At 39.2% G+C, this 15,785-nt stretch overlaps 1 protein-coding gene across 3 annotated transcripts in view; it reads left to right on the top strand.

The window, feature by feature from the left end:
* Positions 1 to 15,785, top strand: part of LOC140496411 (uncharacterized) — a 138,177-nt gene that overhangs the window by 25,063 nt on the left and 97,329 nt on the right. For all 3 annotated transcript variants that reach the window (XM_072596112.1, XM_072596122.1, XM_072596103.1), the window contains exons 2-4: positions 2,796 to 7,482; positions 11,286 to 11,381; positions 14,988 to 15,218. In XM_072596112.1, the coding sequence (XP_072452213.1) occupies positions 2,796 to 7,482; positions 11,286 to 11,381; positions 14,988 to 15,218 (5,014 nt within the window). The remainder of the gene's footprint in view (positions 1 to 2,795; positions 7,483 to 11,285; positions 11,382 to 14,987; positions 15,219 to 15,785) is intronic.

The raw sequence follows: 15,785 nt of genomic DNA, 5'->3' as shown, positions 1-15,785 counted from the left end.
TCAAATTCCTGGAATTCGTTCTCTAATGGCATTGCGGGTCAACCCACAGCAGGTGGACTACAGTGTTCCAATAAAACAGGTCCCCGCCAAACTTTTCAGGGAAATTAACCTTGGGCAAGCAATGTTGGTCCAGCCAGTGACACCCACATCCCATGAATGAATTTTAAGAAAGGGATAATAAATCCAGATTATAGGTCTTGCTTTATAATTTTTGTTATTATATCACTTCTGGGTAATTTTGCCAATCACTTTTAAAAGAAATCTCAGTTTAAGGAGATCAGCGGGAATTATATTCAACGGTTCAAATTATTTTGCATTGCTGTCCATATGTCATAACTGAGGGGAGTTGTTTGAGTTGGTTGTGGAGAAATGATGAGATAACTGCATATGATAACACAGTTAGAGCAAACATTGACCATGGCTAAAGCAACATGGAAGACAGGTAATTAAGGTTACGTGATTGTACTTTCTGTGGGGAAAAAAAGGCTGAGCTTCTTTATTTGAGAAGTTTGGTCAGAAATTTAGATTCAATATTGGAATGTATGCTTTTACCATTGGCTGACACTCATCTGGTGTCAATGTTCCTTAGTCCTTGATGAAATTTGCAGAATTAGACTTTCTTTGTTGCTGCCCTTCTCCTTGCCATTTTGATCCACTTACTGAATTTGTAGATGATGGTAAAAGCTGCCTGTTCATGATGGTAGAATGTATTTTTGCAGCATAAATCTGGATTGACATTCAGGGGTTTCTGAAAAGCTGAGCCACTGTAGGCAGCAGAGGATTCTCCTGATTGTTGATGATCCGTGTGGAATCTTGGCTCTCGTGGTAGGCCCACTGTGAAGTTGGACTGGACTTCCTTGTCACCCAGCAGGCAGGCTTTTAACTTGCAGGCTTAATCGGAATGATAACATCAATGACTAGCAGAGAATGAAAGAGTTGTGACTGCTGTTGGTATGTCAGACAGAGTCCTGCATGGTGTGTGTACTATGGTCACAAACCAATTGTGTATCGATGAAGTAGAAATCCAGAGTGCTGATGTGGCACATACAAGACGATTGTGTGTAAAATCAATGTCACATGGGGATGCCTAGCATGAGAACAAAACCTTGTGCTCTGTGTATCCTGCTTCTCTCTGTCAATTGGGAAGGAAGTATAAATAGAGAGCCTTGGTGACCTCCTTGATGTACCTGCAAACTGTAAAACAGTATGGATGTTACTTATGGACGTAAACAGTTGCACTATGGATGCATAACTGATCATTAAGATGATGATGCTAACAGCCAGATAGAGTGCTGTCCAGCCCTTGGCTTGACTCTGTCATTGTGCATGCAGCAGCTGACAAAGCTCCATAACAATCTCCTGGGTGAAACAAAGACACCTTGTGTGTTTCTCACCAGTGAACCCTACATGGTGTGGGCCTCCAGTTCAGTGTTCTTCTTCACCTCCTGACCTCAGATTATTTCATTTTTTGGTGGCTTACTTGGTACTTACATTCATGTCCCCTTCCCAGAGACAGGCCTGACAGCTCACCCATGTTTGTGGCCAGTCAAGGTGTGAAACAGGTGACAGCAATGTAAAGGACACAGTCCAAATCTCTCTTTGCACATACAGAAAGTGAAGTCTGACGTGTGATGGAATATTACAAAAAATGTCCAGATGTTTAAAATATAATCAAAATTGGTGAACGAGCAACAAACCGGTAAACATTGCGTGATCCCTTTAAACATCGCTGGTGAGGATCCCATCATTCTGAGCAATGGCAGCATTTGGTGTCCTAATTAACTGGGGTTGTCCAAAATTGAGTATCCATCACACACCACAGATGCACTTAAACGTAACCATGGTTAACCCTAACCTAATTCACCTCCTGATTTCCCAAAACCTGTCCACCATTTGAAAGGCATAAATCAGGTAATGGAGTACTCTCCATTTGCTTGAATGGATACAACTCCAAAAATGCTGAACAAACTTGATACCATCCAGCTCATAGCAGCCTGCTTGATTGGCACCTTATGCAATTCAGTCCCCTCCACACTATGTTAGCAGTGTGTATCATTTACAAGATGATTACGAAGACTCCTTTAACAGTACGTCCAAAACACAGACACTGTAGCACCTTGAAAGAAAGGCAGCAGAAGCACAGGAGCACCATGCTGTGCAAGTGTTAATTGTCACGTTAACAATGTTGGCAAGGAAAGCTTGCATTGATATGATACTTTTACAAACTACTGGACATCTCAAAGTACTTTAAATCCAGTGTGCAGTACTTTTCTTCGAGTGCAGTTACCGTTGTAACGTAGGAAACATGGCAGCCACCTCATGCACAACAGCATGATAATGACCCGGTAATCTGTTTTTTGGGATTATGTTTGAGGAATAAACATTGACCAGGATATGTGGGATCGTTCCCTGCTCTTATTCAAGATAATGTCATGGGAATTTTTAACATCCACCAAAGGAGGCAGAAGACCCTTCAGTTTAATGCCACATCTGAAAAGCAGTCTCTGCGTTCTGACAGTGCAGCCCTCATTCAGTACTGCACCACAGTGTTACCCTGGATTGAATTTAAATCCTGGAGAGGGACTCGAACACAGAACCCTGAAGAGATTACTAGCCACTGACATTGATGGCTGACACTTGTGCTACATTTTTATCCATGTATGTACAATACCTTTGAAGATGTCTTACTTTTGTTAATAGTTTGTTTTTACATTCATGACTATATGCAGTAGTTTGGAAGCATATGCCACAACTTTATCTTACAGCTTTTTGTTTCTTTGTTTATTTTCTGATAGCCTAAAGGATGCCATTAACGACCAGTCAGTAAAACCTAAAGTGAATTACATTATGTCGAGTTCATCCTTCTCCATGCTGACCGTCCAAAGTGAGGACAGTGGAATTATTTGGGAGACTGTTTCAAGTAGCCGCTGCTCCACACCATGGGCATCAGAAAGCACAGCCTCTGATGTTTACAGTGTGGAAAGTGCCTCTGTAAGTGCTCCACCTGGAAAGGTAATATTCATAATGGACGAACTGCCTGAGTCTCCATCTGTGAATGGACGTCACAGCCATAAAATTAGTAAATCTGAAAAACGCCATCATGAGAAAACAGACCTTAAGCCAGGAGAATTAAAGGATGCCCTGAAGAAACCAAGAAATAATTCATGTGTTTTGAGAACACAATCGGCAAAAAGTGAACCAACTGCACCATTCAGCACTTCAATGGATGACGTGGCAAAATCAAAACCGTTACAGGACTCGTATGAAACAGAGACAGATCTTCAATCACCAATGGAGCACAGCCCAATAGTATCAAAAATAGCAGGAAGGCCCAATAAAGATCAAACTGAAGTGTGTGAGGTGCTTTCCTCTGTTCAAGACAGTGTGCAACAACATGTTCCAGTACACTGTCAGAGGAAATTTAATACAAATGCAGTGGAACGGAATAAGCAAAACTTAATGCTGAGAAATCCCAGTCTGAACGCTCCATTTTCAACAGCTGAGCAACAAATAAGTACATCTTCAATACAACTGAGAAAAGAGGAAGAACCAGAAGCTAATACAAAACATGTTTTAGAACAAAGAGTTGGTTCATCTTTACCAGAAGACGAAGAATATTCGCGATTGTCTCCAACAATCATTTCAGAGCCTGTCCTGGTGTCAGAGTTAAAAGAGAGCAGCACAGGCACAGGGAATGTGCGTTCAGCAGTAAAACAAATAACAACTAATGGGACAGTTCAAGCAGGCACTGATGAATTGAAAACAACTGTGGATATTAGCTCAGATCGGTCCTTATCTAAAGACAATTATATTTTGGACTTTAAAAGCTTAGCATTTGACATGGATCTAACACCTGTTCCATTAAAGGATAATCCTTATGTGAATGAAAGTCCAGTTGGAAAAATATTTGCAAAAGCAGTGCCACCTTGTTTTCCAGCAATACAAGAAATTGTTGTAAATCAGGATCAATCTTATTCAATGCCAGATCCAATAGATACATATTCAAATAGTTGTGGAAACAGCAGTTCAGAGTTTACTAATCCAGTGGGAAATCTACAGTCAGTAATGAGTAGAGATGTGGATAACTCCATTTCAGCAGTAGAAGATGAGGGTGTGGAAACCATTGATTTCAATTTGAAAAATGTATCTTGCACTCCAGCTGTTGGAACATCTGTTGATGCAACATCATCTTATTGTCAAGAAAGTCATGAAGCCACTATAAATGAAAAAGTCTTTGCTTCGAGGAGACTGCCTGAACAATCAGAAGTGATCCAGCTGAATGGTTCCTTACTCCATACAACTTACAGAATTGCCAAGGATAAATCTCAGTCACAGTTCAAAGAGCTTGAAAAAATGGTTGGTGAACTAAACCATAAAGAAGACACTGATATTCAGAAAGCTATTTTCAATATTGTGGCTGAAGGCTCTGAGATATTAAACATTGTTGCTCCAGTGCAAGTTTGTTCAGTGGATCAAGAGGCATGTCGCAAAATGCAGGACAACCTGATCTACTTGCAAGCAAATCCCATTGTGGAAAGAAAAAATGGATTTTCTGGAAGCTGTTTTAACAGAGTGGAAGATGAACAGCAATCGAGATTAATGGATGCATCAGAAAACAGTGAGGTAGAGCAAAGTGCAAATTTATGGAGTTCCAATCCTTTCACTGTTGGAAAGTACAATCCTTTTACTGTGATACATTCCAATCATTCTCATATAATTGGATCCAATCCCACACATGAAGTTGAATCCAGTCCCTCTGACACAATTGGATCCAATTCTTCCCATACAATCAAAACCAATCCCTCCGACACAATTGGATCCAATCCCTCTGACACAATTGGATCCAATTCTTCCCATACAGTCAAAACCAATCCCTCCGACACAATTGGATCCAATCCTTCCCATACAGTCAAATCCAGTCCCTCTGACACAGTTGGATCCAATCCCTCCAATGCAGTTGAATATAACACTTCCCATGGGGTTACATCCAATCCCTCCCATGCAGATGGATCTAATCCGCCTACAGCAGAGTCATCCAATCCTTCTATCACTGAATTTAAACCCAGTTCTGTTGAACAATCTTCTGCAGTTTGTGCATCTACAAGTAAAGCTGGAAACGGGGATGATGACTATTTTGAAAAGTATACTTTGGTGGATGAACAAGTCCCGGTTGACCTGGAGATAACAGAACTGAAATTAGAGGAAATATCAGTTCCAGAGGCAGACAACCCTTCAGCGTCAAAACAGAAAAGTACCTCATTTTGCGAAGACACAGAGGTTTTTGATTTTGATGAGTTTGATCTGTCAGGAAATCCTGGAACATTTGATAGTATGACCAGAAAGTATGGAACACCAGAACCTTCCGCACAAATATCCATTTCTGAACGATGCAAGGAAAGAAAGCAGGAAGATTTCAATAAAAATGTTACAGACGTACTAAATCAGAAGGAGGCTGGTTCATTGTTATTTAGCACAGATGAAGGAGTCCTGTCACGTTCCTATAATTTTCCCATATCTACCAAATTGGTCGATCTTGCACTTCTGGAAGAACCACCTGCACTAGCATTTTATTACAAAGATCTTTATGAGGAGGCAAAGGGACGGAAAGGACAAAACAATGAACAATCAGATGAAGATAGCAGTAATCCTGAACTTTCATTCCCTTGTCAATCATCTGATACAGATGACGGAAATGGATTATACTTTGAAAAGTATGTTCTGAGGGATGACATTCTCGAGTCTTCCAAAGAACCTCTAGCACAGGGAGCACCTTATCGGCTGGAGACAGAGTCACAAAATGTCACAATTGATGCAGAAAAAGATACATTGTTTTCAGAAAGTGAAGACCACATTCCGGAAATTGATGTGGCAAAAGTTCCGACAAAAAAATCAGATTCTGAAAAAATATTAGAGGTACAGAAAGAGGGTGAAAAAAAGTCTGAGACTGGAAAGACTGTATATGAGGATAGTAGCATTTTGTCAGATGTTCAATCTATAAAATATGAGGAAGTATCTGAAGAACGAGGTAAGCCAATTGAAATAATGGAAGAGAACATTAATGAATTGATAAGTGAAGAAGTTCAGGCCAGTCAAGCAGTACCTTTTGAAGAAACATTACATGTAGATCATATAGAGAAGCCTGCCTCTAATGTTGAAGATCACTTAGCTACAAGACAGCTTGCCAGTTCTGGTGACTCCGTTGAAGAATATGGAAAACCTCCAAATGAAGCAAGATTAGAAGATCTGAGCAATAGGTTGGCATCAGAAGAAATCAAAGATATTCAAGAAGATGAATTCAATGCAGAAGCACCTGTTTATCAGCTTAAGGCCAAAACATTGGAGCAAGGACAATCTGCTAAACAGGAAAAATCTGAATACAGACTGGATGGTGAATACCCTTCTGCTGAATTAGGACAAGAAACTGAAAGTGGGGGATCCGGAGAGTCAATAAAAGCTGAAGATAAGGTGCATGATCAAATAAATAACAATGTGATCACATTAGAGATGGATAAAATTGCTCCCCAGACCGTGATTGAAGAATATGGGAAAGTAAATCATTCCACAGAAATGAAACAAGAAGATTATGAAGGCATTCCCAAAGGAATCCCAGTTTTCATTGATCAACAATTACCTTTGGAGTTAACAGAGGATTCTGGAATAAACGATGAAGTGGAAATGCTAGATATTGAAACTCAACAAGCTGTTGAATACATGGCAAAGGAAGAGATTGCCCTTGAAAGTCAAAACCAAGAAAGGACAACAGATGGAGCAAATTCTCAAATAATTAATGACCAGTCTATACCAGGACCTGATAATTTTGAAGGCATTTTGGATCCTGCTAAAGAGATACAGGAGGAAGAACGCTTCACTGGGGACATTGTGCATCCCCTTCAAATTGAGTGTGGGCCAGCTGAAGCAGAAACATATGAAACACCTACTGACATAAAAATGCATGAGGAAGATTCAAGGCCTATTTCCAGTGATTTTCAAACCGCGTATAAGATGGAAGTTGAGCAAGATTCCCATAGAACAGTTGATGAGTCAGAAGGTGATGAAACACAGGCTCCACAACTGCTTTATCCACAAGAGATGGTTCCCAATCTGGTCGATAATATAGAAATGCATCTTCACGAAAACCCAGAAAATTTATTTGTGAAAGCTATCGAAGAATCCAGTGATTTATCCTTATTAGAAAATGTGGAGATGACACATCATGATACTGGATTTGAAATCTGTGACAGAGGTCTGAATATTGAGGATAAAAAATTGCAGGACCTTACCCAAGAAAAAGTGGAGGAGACACATGTGAAGGCAGAGATAGGAGAAGAAGATGTAGATGTTCTGATTTCACTGAAACCATCAAAACCTACCGATACCTTTTGTGTTACCTGTGGCCATACAATTTTTGCAATTGATAAGCTCTTTGGAGAACATCAAGATCATGATGTCATAGCAATAGATACAGCTGTCCTAAAAATAAAGGTAAGAACTTTTGTTTTAACTAATCTGTACATTTAGATTAACCTCAACATTGAAGAATGTATACCAATCTCAATCTTCCAGGTAGAATTAAATACATTTGATTTGTTGACCTAAGTTGTCCAATACATATTAACTGAATGCAAAAGGAAGTTATTGGCTTTAATGCATGATTTTTCTGTTTCATTGTCTCCCTACAAAAATATTAACGAAAATCCAGTAAGCCATATTACTGACTTATTATTTTTTGAATGCACTTGTTCCTTAAACTTTTTTTTTAATACATGTCCTGGCAGAATATTTAGCTGAGCCATGTTTTAACTATCCAACTGCATAATATAGAGACTTGTCTTTGGGGTCTGTTATTTTACAGTATGTTTTCATCTGCTGTGACAGTAGAACACTAGCAGTGACTAAGGGTATTTGGACGAGTTTCAGTTCCTAATGTTGTTTCCTGAATCTTTTGCTTATTGCACAAGTGAGAAAGCACAGTAGAATAGATATGTTTATGAATGCACATCTTGTATAAACATCCGGAAAGGGTGGCCTGATTCCATACTAAGTGGGATTAAAGCATAAGGGATATGTAGGCGGATAAGAAGCAAGTGGCTGGGAATCAGACTTACGAAACACAATAACAAATCAATAAAATCACATATTGTCTACTTTAATTAAATTTCAGGGACCAAAATCACATTAGCATATATCAATGCAAACAAAATATGCAACAATGCCAAGGAAGGGCAATCGAAGTCTGCAACTAATAAATAGCATCCATTAAACTGGAAGGCTTAGGAATTTCATTGAACTGATAAAACATGTATGCACCAAGGAGTGTAAGATCATGCTGTCTGTTCATCAGTTAAGGATTGGTTTTCCTATCAACCATGAATGCTCATGTAACTTGCTTTGTCTGTTCCATCTGAATCCACAAACCATAGATAATAAATAGCAAGTGTTTTCTCAAATGATTAATATGCATTCTGTAAATGGGTAGATTATTACAACAGAACTGTAGAGTAAGCAGGAGAAAGTGAGGACTGCAGATGCTGGAGATCAGAGCTGAAAAATGTGTTGCTGGAAAAGCACAGCAGGTCAGGCAGCATCCAAGGAGCAGGAGAATCGACGTTTTGGGCATAAGAAACGTTGATTCTCCTGCTCCTTGGATGCTGTACAGTAAGCAGCCCAGTAAGGCTACATGATGGTGCATTATAATCTGTGATTATAGACTAAAACCACATGAGTTGTGCCTGTGATTTCACAAATGTTTTTAAAACATATAGCCTCCTGAGGGAACATCACAGGGTAGGTGTTAAAAGGACGAGAACTAGGGACGCAATTTAAAAATAAAAGATTTCCCAATAATGTCAAAGCTGAGGAGAAATTATTTCTCTTAGATTGTTGGGAGAGGCAGTGTCATTGAATATTTTAAGGGCGGATTAGATAGATTCTTTACTAACATGGGTGTCAAAGACAGGAAAGTGTAACCAAAGCCACAATCAAATCAGCCATGATCTTATCAAATAGTGGAGGCGGCTCAAATTAGAAAATGAAGTTTTATTGGTACAGTGAATATGCATCATTTTACAGTTATATGATCTGCATATCATACAGTAAAAAACAAATACTTACTTTGCAACAGCTTTCTGGAAAAAAAACTGAAAAGATCTTTGCCAAAAAAAGCTTTATAACATTATTTTTCAACAGTAAATTAAGTTATTGTTTGATGTCAAATGCTAATTGACAGCGCTGAATGATTGCTTGGTAAAATGCTTCTACCAGCTGGACACTTCTTGAAATTTTAGTTCTTGTCTGTGTCGTGTTTACCTGTGTCAGCCATTTTAATTCGGGCAGTGTGACTCACATGAGATCAGCTAACAACTGTAAATTGGATTGGAGGCCTGAAGAATTAATTGTATGAATCTTCAAAATTTCTATTGTTTATTCTACTTTATCTCAATGAATATTTTTATGTTCTTAATCTAGTTTCTAAATAAAAAAACTCACACTTGTAGTATTTATGTGAACTTGAACTGGTTATAAATAGTCAAGAATAAAATCTAAAAAAACACACTCATCAGGTTGGACAGCATTCCTGGAAACAGGAAGTGAGCATATGTTTTATGCTGGTGTATGTTCATCATTGAGTTACGATGGAAAATGTTCAGTCTGAAGCAATTCTTTTTCTATCTGAAAAACACTACCTGTTGAGTGTGTTCCAACATTTCCAACACTTTCTACTTCTACTTCAGTTTTCTAGGATTAATAGATTCTGCCTTTGTAAATAATTATACAATCAGCTCTGACAGCTGTCTGCAAAAGACTTTCCATCCCAGCTCATTGTTAAGATTCATGTTGAGGATGAGCATGTTCTTCTCTTTCCTGGTATAACATTAAACTCTTTGGAGATGGAATCTGGATGTTTAATCTCAATTTGCTGATCTCTTTTGTTGCAGGCTGATACTTGTTTATGCTGAATCATAGAGTCCCCACAGTATGGAAGCAGGCCATTCAGCCCATCAAGTCCGCACTAACGCTCCAAACAGCATCCCATCCAAACACACCGACTTACCCTATTCCTGTAACCCTGCATTTGCCATGGCTAACCCATCTAGCCTGCACATCCCTGGACATTATGGGCAATTTAGCCTGACCAACCCACGTAACTTGCACATCTTTGGACTGTGGGAAGAAACCAGAGCACCCAGAGGAAACCCATGCAGACACAAGGAGAATGTGTAAATTCCACACAGACAGTCATCAAGTCATAGAGATGTACAACACGGAAACAGACCCTTCGGTCCGACTCATCCATGTCAACCAGATATCCTAACCCAATCTAGCCCACATCCTTCTAAACCCTTCCTATTCATATACCCATCCAGATGCCTTTTAAACCTTGTAATTGTACTAGCCTCCACCACTTCCTCTGGCAGTTCATTCCTACACACACCACCCTCTGCATGAAAAGTTTGCCCATTAAGCCCCTTTTAGATTTTCCCCTCTCACCCTAAACCTATGCCCTCTAGTTCTGGACTCCTCCAGCCCAGAGAAAATACCTTGTCTATTTATTCCTATCCATGCCCCTCATAATTTTATAAGCCTCTATAAGGTCACCCCTCAGCCTTTGACGTTTGAGGGGAAAGAGCCCTTCTCCCTGTAGCTTAAATCCTCCAACCCTGGCAATGTCCTTGGAAATCTTTTCTGAACCCTTTCAAGTTTCACAACATCCTTCTGATAAGGGGGCGACCAGAATTGCACACAATATTCCAAAAGTGGCCTAACCAATGCCCAAGTGTGGAAGTGAGCCCAGCGCTGTGAGGCAGCAGTGCTAACCAGTGGGCTACCATGCCTAAGTTGACCTATAACTAATAAAGTTCTTAAATATTGAAGTTTTTCACTGATACTAAGCAAACATACAAGCACCAGTAATATGTTGCACTTAAAACCACACCAGGGCAAGTATGTAATGGAAATGGGAACTTAAAGGCATTGCATATCTGAGCTTGGTGTACAGGTTGATTGAACCTTTTAGAAATGCAACATATCTGTAAAAAAAAATGTATTTATACATTTTTCTCATTCCATCTTAAACTTAAGTCTAGGGTTGTAGCAGACAATAATATTTGGTAGAGGATAATTTACTTTATTAAGTCACTGAGAGAAAATTACTTAATACAAGTAACAACATCTGATTTCTGACTGTGGATAATTATGACATATAATGTTCCTCATTGAATTCGGGACGTTTTAGAAAAATTGATTTGTTTGCAATCAATTTGATTTTTAAACGCTTTTCTTAACAGGAAAAATTGGATGATTATGTTGAAGCAGCAGAAGAAAGGACAAAAAGAACTGAAGAATTTGTGACTGAACTTGAAGATGTTTTCAATGCTGTTGAGGTGAGTTAATGTGTGCCCACTGTAACATTTTCCGTTCTGAATTCCCTAATTCGAAAATATGGGGCACAGAAAGCAGGTATGTTTACCATATGGTTTTAGTTTCCTTTCTGCAATGGGACAGCTGTAGTATTCTAAATGTTGCCTGAACGGGTTGGTATTAATTTATCATTACTTCCTTACTCATAAAACCCCAAATTCTATTAGATTTGTGTGGTTTCAACGACCTGCACTCACAATTTAGGAAATGATGCATTTCAACCCTTAGTCTCATGGTTCATTCACATAATTCATTCCTTAAATGATTAGTTCCATTCCTTAGTTTTCTTTCTCATATTTAACCACATGATCTTATACTTAGCAAGGTGCCCATTCCGCTAATATATAAATATTCTCTGTTAGCAATCAGTTTTTTATCAGTGATTCTTAACTTCACACAGACATTCGTAAGAAACCAATGATTAAAATTAGTGGCTGTTTAGGGGGAAGCTCATGAGGTTTTCTGATTTAGTTAGGTCTGTTACACTATATTACAGGATGGTTGAAAAAATTAAGGTGAAATTAAAAAGACTTAGCGGGAGTCATAGAGTCATTAGAGATGTACAGCATGGAAACAGACCCTTCGGTCCAACCCGTCCATGCCGACCAGATATCCCAACCCAATCTAGTCCCACCTGCCAGCGCCCGGCCCATATCCCTCCAAACCCTTCCTATTCATATACCCATCCAAATGCCTCTTAAATGTTGCAATCGTACCAGCCTCCACTACATCCTCTGGCAGCTCATTCCATACACGTACCACCCTCTGCATGAAAAAGTTGCACCTTTAGGTCTCTTTTATATCTTTCCCCTCTCACCCTAAACCTATGCCCTCTAGTTCTGAACTCCCCAACCCTAGGGAAAAGACTTTGTCTATTTATCCTATCCATGCCCCTCATAATTTTGTAAACCTCTATAAGGTCACCCCTCAACCTCCAACGCTCCAGGGAAAACAACCCCAGCCTGTTCACCCTCTCCCTGTAGCTCAGATCCTCCAACCCTGGCAACATCCTTGTAAATCTTTTCTGAACCCTTTCAAGTTTCACAACATCTTTCCGATAGGAAGGAGACCAGAATTGCACACAATATTCCAACAGTGGCCTAACCAATGTCCTGTACAGCCACAACATGACCTCCCAACTCCTGTACTCAATACTCTGACCTATAAAGGAAAGCATACCAAAGACCTTCTTCACTATCCTATCAGCCTGTGACTCCACTTTCAAGGAGCTATGAACCTGCACTCCAAGGTCTCTTTGTTCAGCAACACTCCCTAGGACCTTACCATTAAGTGTATAAGTCCTGCTAAGAGAGTCATTTAATATAATCATAGCTGATCAAATGCTTCAATGTATTTTACCAACACTTTCTGCAGAACACTTTATGCTAGTATGTGGAATTTGAAGATCTGTTTATTTCCAAGCATGTGTCTATCATAATGCATCCTTACTGCAAGCATAGAAACTTAGTCTGATAGAGTCACCATAGTCCCAGAGACTGCTTTCTTATTTGGGAGAATCAAATTGTGGTGCATTTTAACCTGAGGGGTACCACGCCACAGGCAAGGGGTGAGATTGAGAAGGTAGGGTCTTCGTGGTCACCTCAATTGGTATAGTAATGGAACCCGTGCTGTTAATGTCACTATCCAATGCAAATCAGTTATCCAACCAAATGAACTAACCGACACCCTAGAGACCAATGACTGTCATTGCACCAAAGAGAGGTACAGCACAGAAACAGACCTTTCAGTCCAACTTGTCCATACTGACCAAATATCCTAACTTTATCTAGTCCCATTTCTCAACATTTGGCTCATATTCCTCTAAACCCTTCCAATTCATATACCCATCCAGATGCCTTTTAAATGTTGTAATTGTACCAGCCTCCACCACATCCTCTGGCAGCTCATTCCATACATGCACCACCCTCTGCGTGAAAAAGTTGCCCCTTAGGTCCCTTTTATATCTTTCCCCTCTCACCCTAAACCTATGCCTCTAGTTCTGGACTCCCTGACCCCAGGGAAAAGACTTTGTCTATTTACCCTATCCATGCCCTTCATAATTTTATAAACCTCTATTACGTCACCCCTCAGCCTCTGACCCTCCAGGTAAAACAGCTCCAGCTTATTCAGCCTCTCCCTATAGCTCAAATCCTCCAACCCTGGCAACATCCTTGTAAATCTTTTCTGAACCCTTTCAAATTTCACAACATCTTTCTGATAGGAAGGAGACCAGAATTGCACGCAATATTCCAACAGTGGCCTAACCAATGTCCTGTACAGCCTCAACATGACCTCCCAGCTCCAATACTAAGTGCTCTGACCAATAAAGGAAAGCGTAACAAACACCTGCTTCGCTATCCTATCTACCTGTCTTTGAAAAACAGAACCTTCCTGGCCCTTTACAAATCCTTTTGTATTTTATACTAATACCCCCTAGTTCCCTATTCTGAACCAGCTCATTATTAACCATCCATTCAAACAGAATACATTTTTTTTCATTATTTGAGTAACGACAATTTAAGCATCATGTTCCTCCATTGAAAAAGGCACAGTTCTTTGGTTACATCCTGATCACTAACATAATTATCGTTCTGTCTGCCTTCCTCTGAATCTTCTGTCATGTCTCCATTTCCCCTGAGGTGTGGATAGATCAAAACTGACATCGTGATCTAGCTAATGCAGTAGAATTTATGGGGAAACTGTTCACATTACTCCACTAGAATTGACAGCAACGTTGAGGGTCCGCATGTATGTAGTTCACTGGAGATCCAATGGTTGCTGGTGGTGGTCCTATATTTCCCCAAAGGTGCAATGTCGAAGTCTCACTAGTCACCAGTCAAGTAAAGCCATTGAGCTACTGTTTTACACTGCTGTAAAATTCATTGAAAAAAGATCACATTTTGTTTAATGAGGTTGAATTGGATTTTTAGCAGCACTCTAAGTTTGGAATTATTGCTGAACTCTTGCCTGGCCTTGGAAAACCAATTTTACATTTGAGAGTTATCAAATTTATATATTACAATAAAATGCATTTTTAAAATGTATTTTAAGGTTTATAACAATTCATCTTCTACCTTAATCACATTTTATGGGTACACTGTCAGTAAAAATTTTAGTTACAACGTGAAATATTCAGTGCATTTTACTTCCTGGTTTGCTGCATAAGAGAATTCTTAAATGTGATTGGCTGCTTCTTTTCTAAGAGGACCATCAGTGCTGCTGGATTTCTGGAGATCCCTTTGGGTTTGGTACCAGATTCAAATTGATGTGTGAAAAGGTTAAATCCATGAGATCACTAGATCTTTGAGGTCCGAGATGAGCACTGTAGCTTGGGTTTTGCAGTCAGCAGTGAAGCAAATGTACTGATGCAATGGTCGGCATCGTTTTTGCTGTCTTGTCGAGAAAATGAAAGCACACTTTGCTGATTCCATGAATGATCTTTTGGTGATCTTTAGTAGAATGTTGGTGGCATGCTAAGTCTCAGGATGTTTGATCAAAATCACACATCAGTGTGGATGAGATGGACCCAACACCACTATCATTAACAATTCTTTAATTAACAATGGCAGGAAAACTATACCCAGGAGGAAAAGTTTCTCGAGGACCAGCATGAAGAGGTAATGAAGTTGCTGCTGTCACAGTACACAGAAATGTCCCAGGTCCTGGAGGAGGAGAAGAAGCTGAAACTAGACCATTTGCATGAACAGATGGCACATTATCGATGTAGCATTGAATCAGCAAAGGAAACTATCGAGGCAACAAAGAAGTATTTTCAGCTCGATGACATGGCATTCCTAAAGGCATGTTTACAGAAATCTCTTCATATTGCTATATAGTAGTATTGCACATTATTAAGATGAACGAGCTTCAAGTTTCCAAAAGGTTAAATATGATTTCAATTTATTAAGACAAGTAAAAATAGACTTTTTCACTACACAAAGCTTAAGATAGATGCCACAAATCATGTTCAAAGAAATGTAATAACTATTTAGTACACAGTGAACAAAACTCAGTGTTGAAAGAGTTAACCAAAATATGATTTATTTTAAGGATTGTCATAATTTATCTGCCTTGAATTCGCACTAGTCCCAAAGTAATTGCTAACAGATGTATGTCTACTTATTAATTGTTGTTGTTACATGATTGCATGCACCAGAAGATTTGGATTTATGATTCAGTAACTTTTCTGACAGCTAGCAATGTATATCATTTTGCCCATCTCTTCGAAATTACCGTAAGGTTTTATGTACTCTAAAACATGAATAGCAACTTATTTACTAAAGTCACAGTTATAAACTAAGCACAGTTTGCATATTTTGTATTTTAATTAAGTTGGTTACAAAGCAAAATTTGCTGATGTAGCATGG

Source organism: Chiloscyllium punctatum, chromosome 2 (assembly GCF_047496795.1).
Source record: "Chiloscyllium punctatum isolate Juve2018m chromosome 2, sChiPun1.3, whole genome shotgun sequence".
In the NCBI taxonomy this organism is placed as follows: Eukaryota; Metazoa; Chordata; class Chondrichthyes; order Orectolobiformes; family Hemiscylliidae; genus Chiloscyllium; species Chiloscyllium punctatum.
Note: the sequence above shows the minus strand (reverse complement) of the source record. Positions and strands in the feature narration are given on the sequence as shown.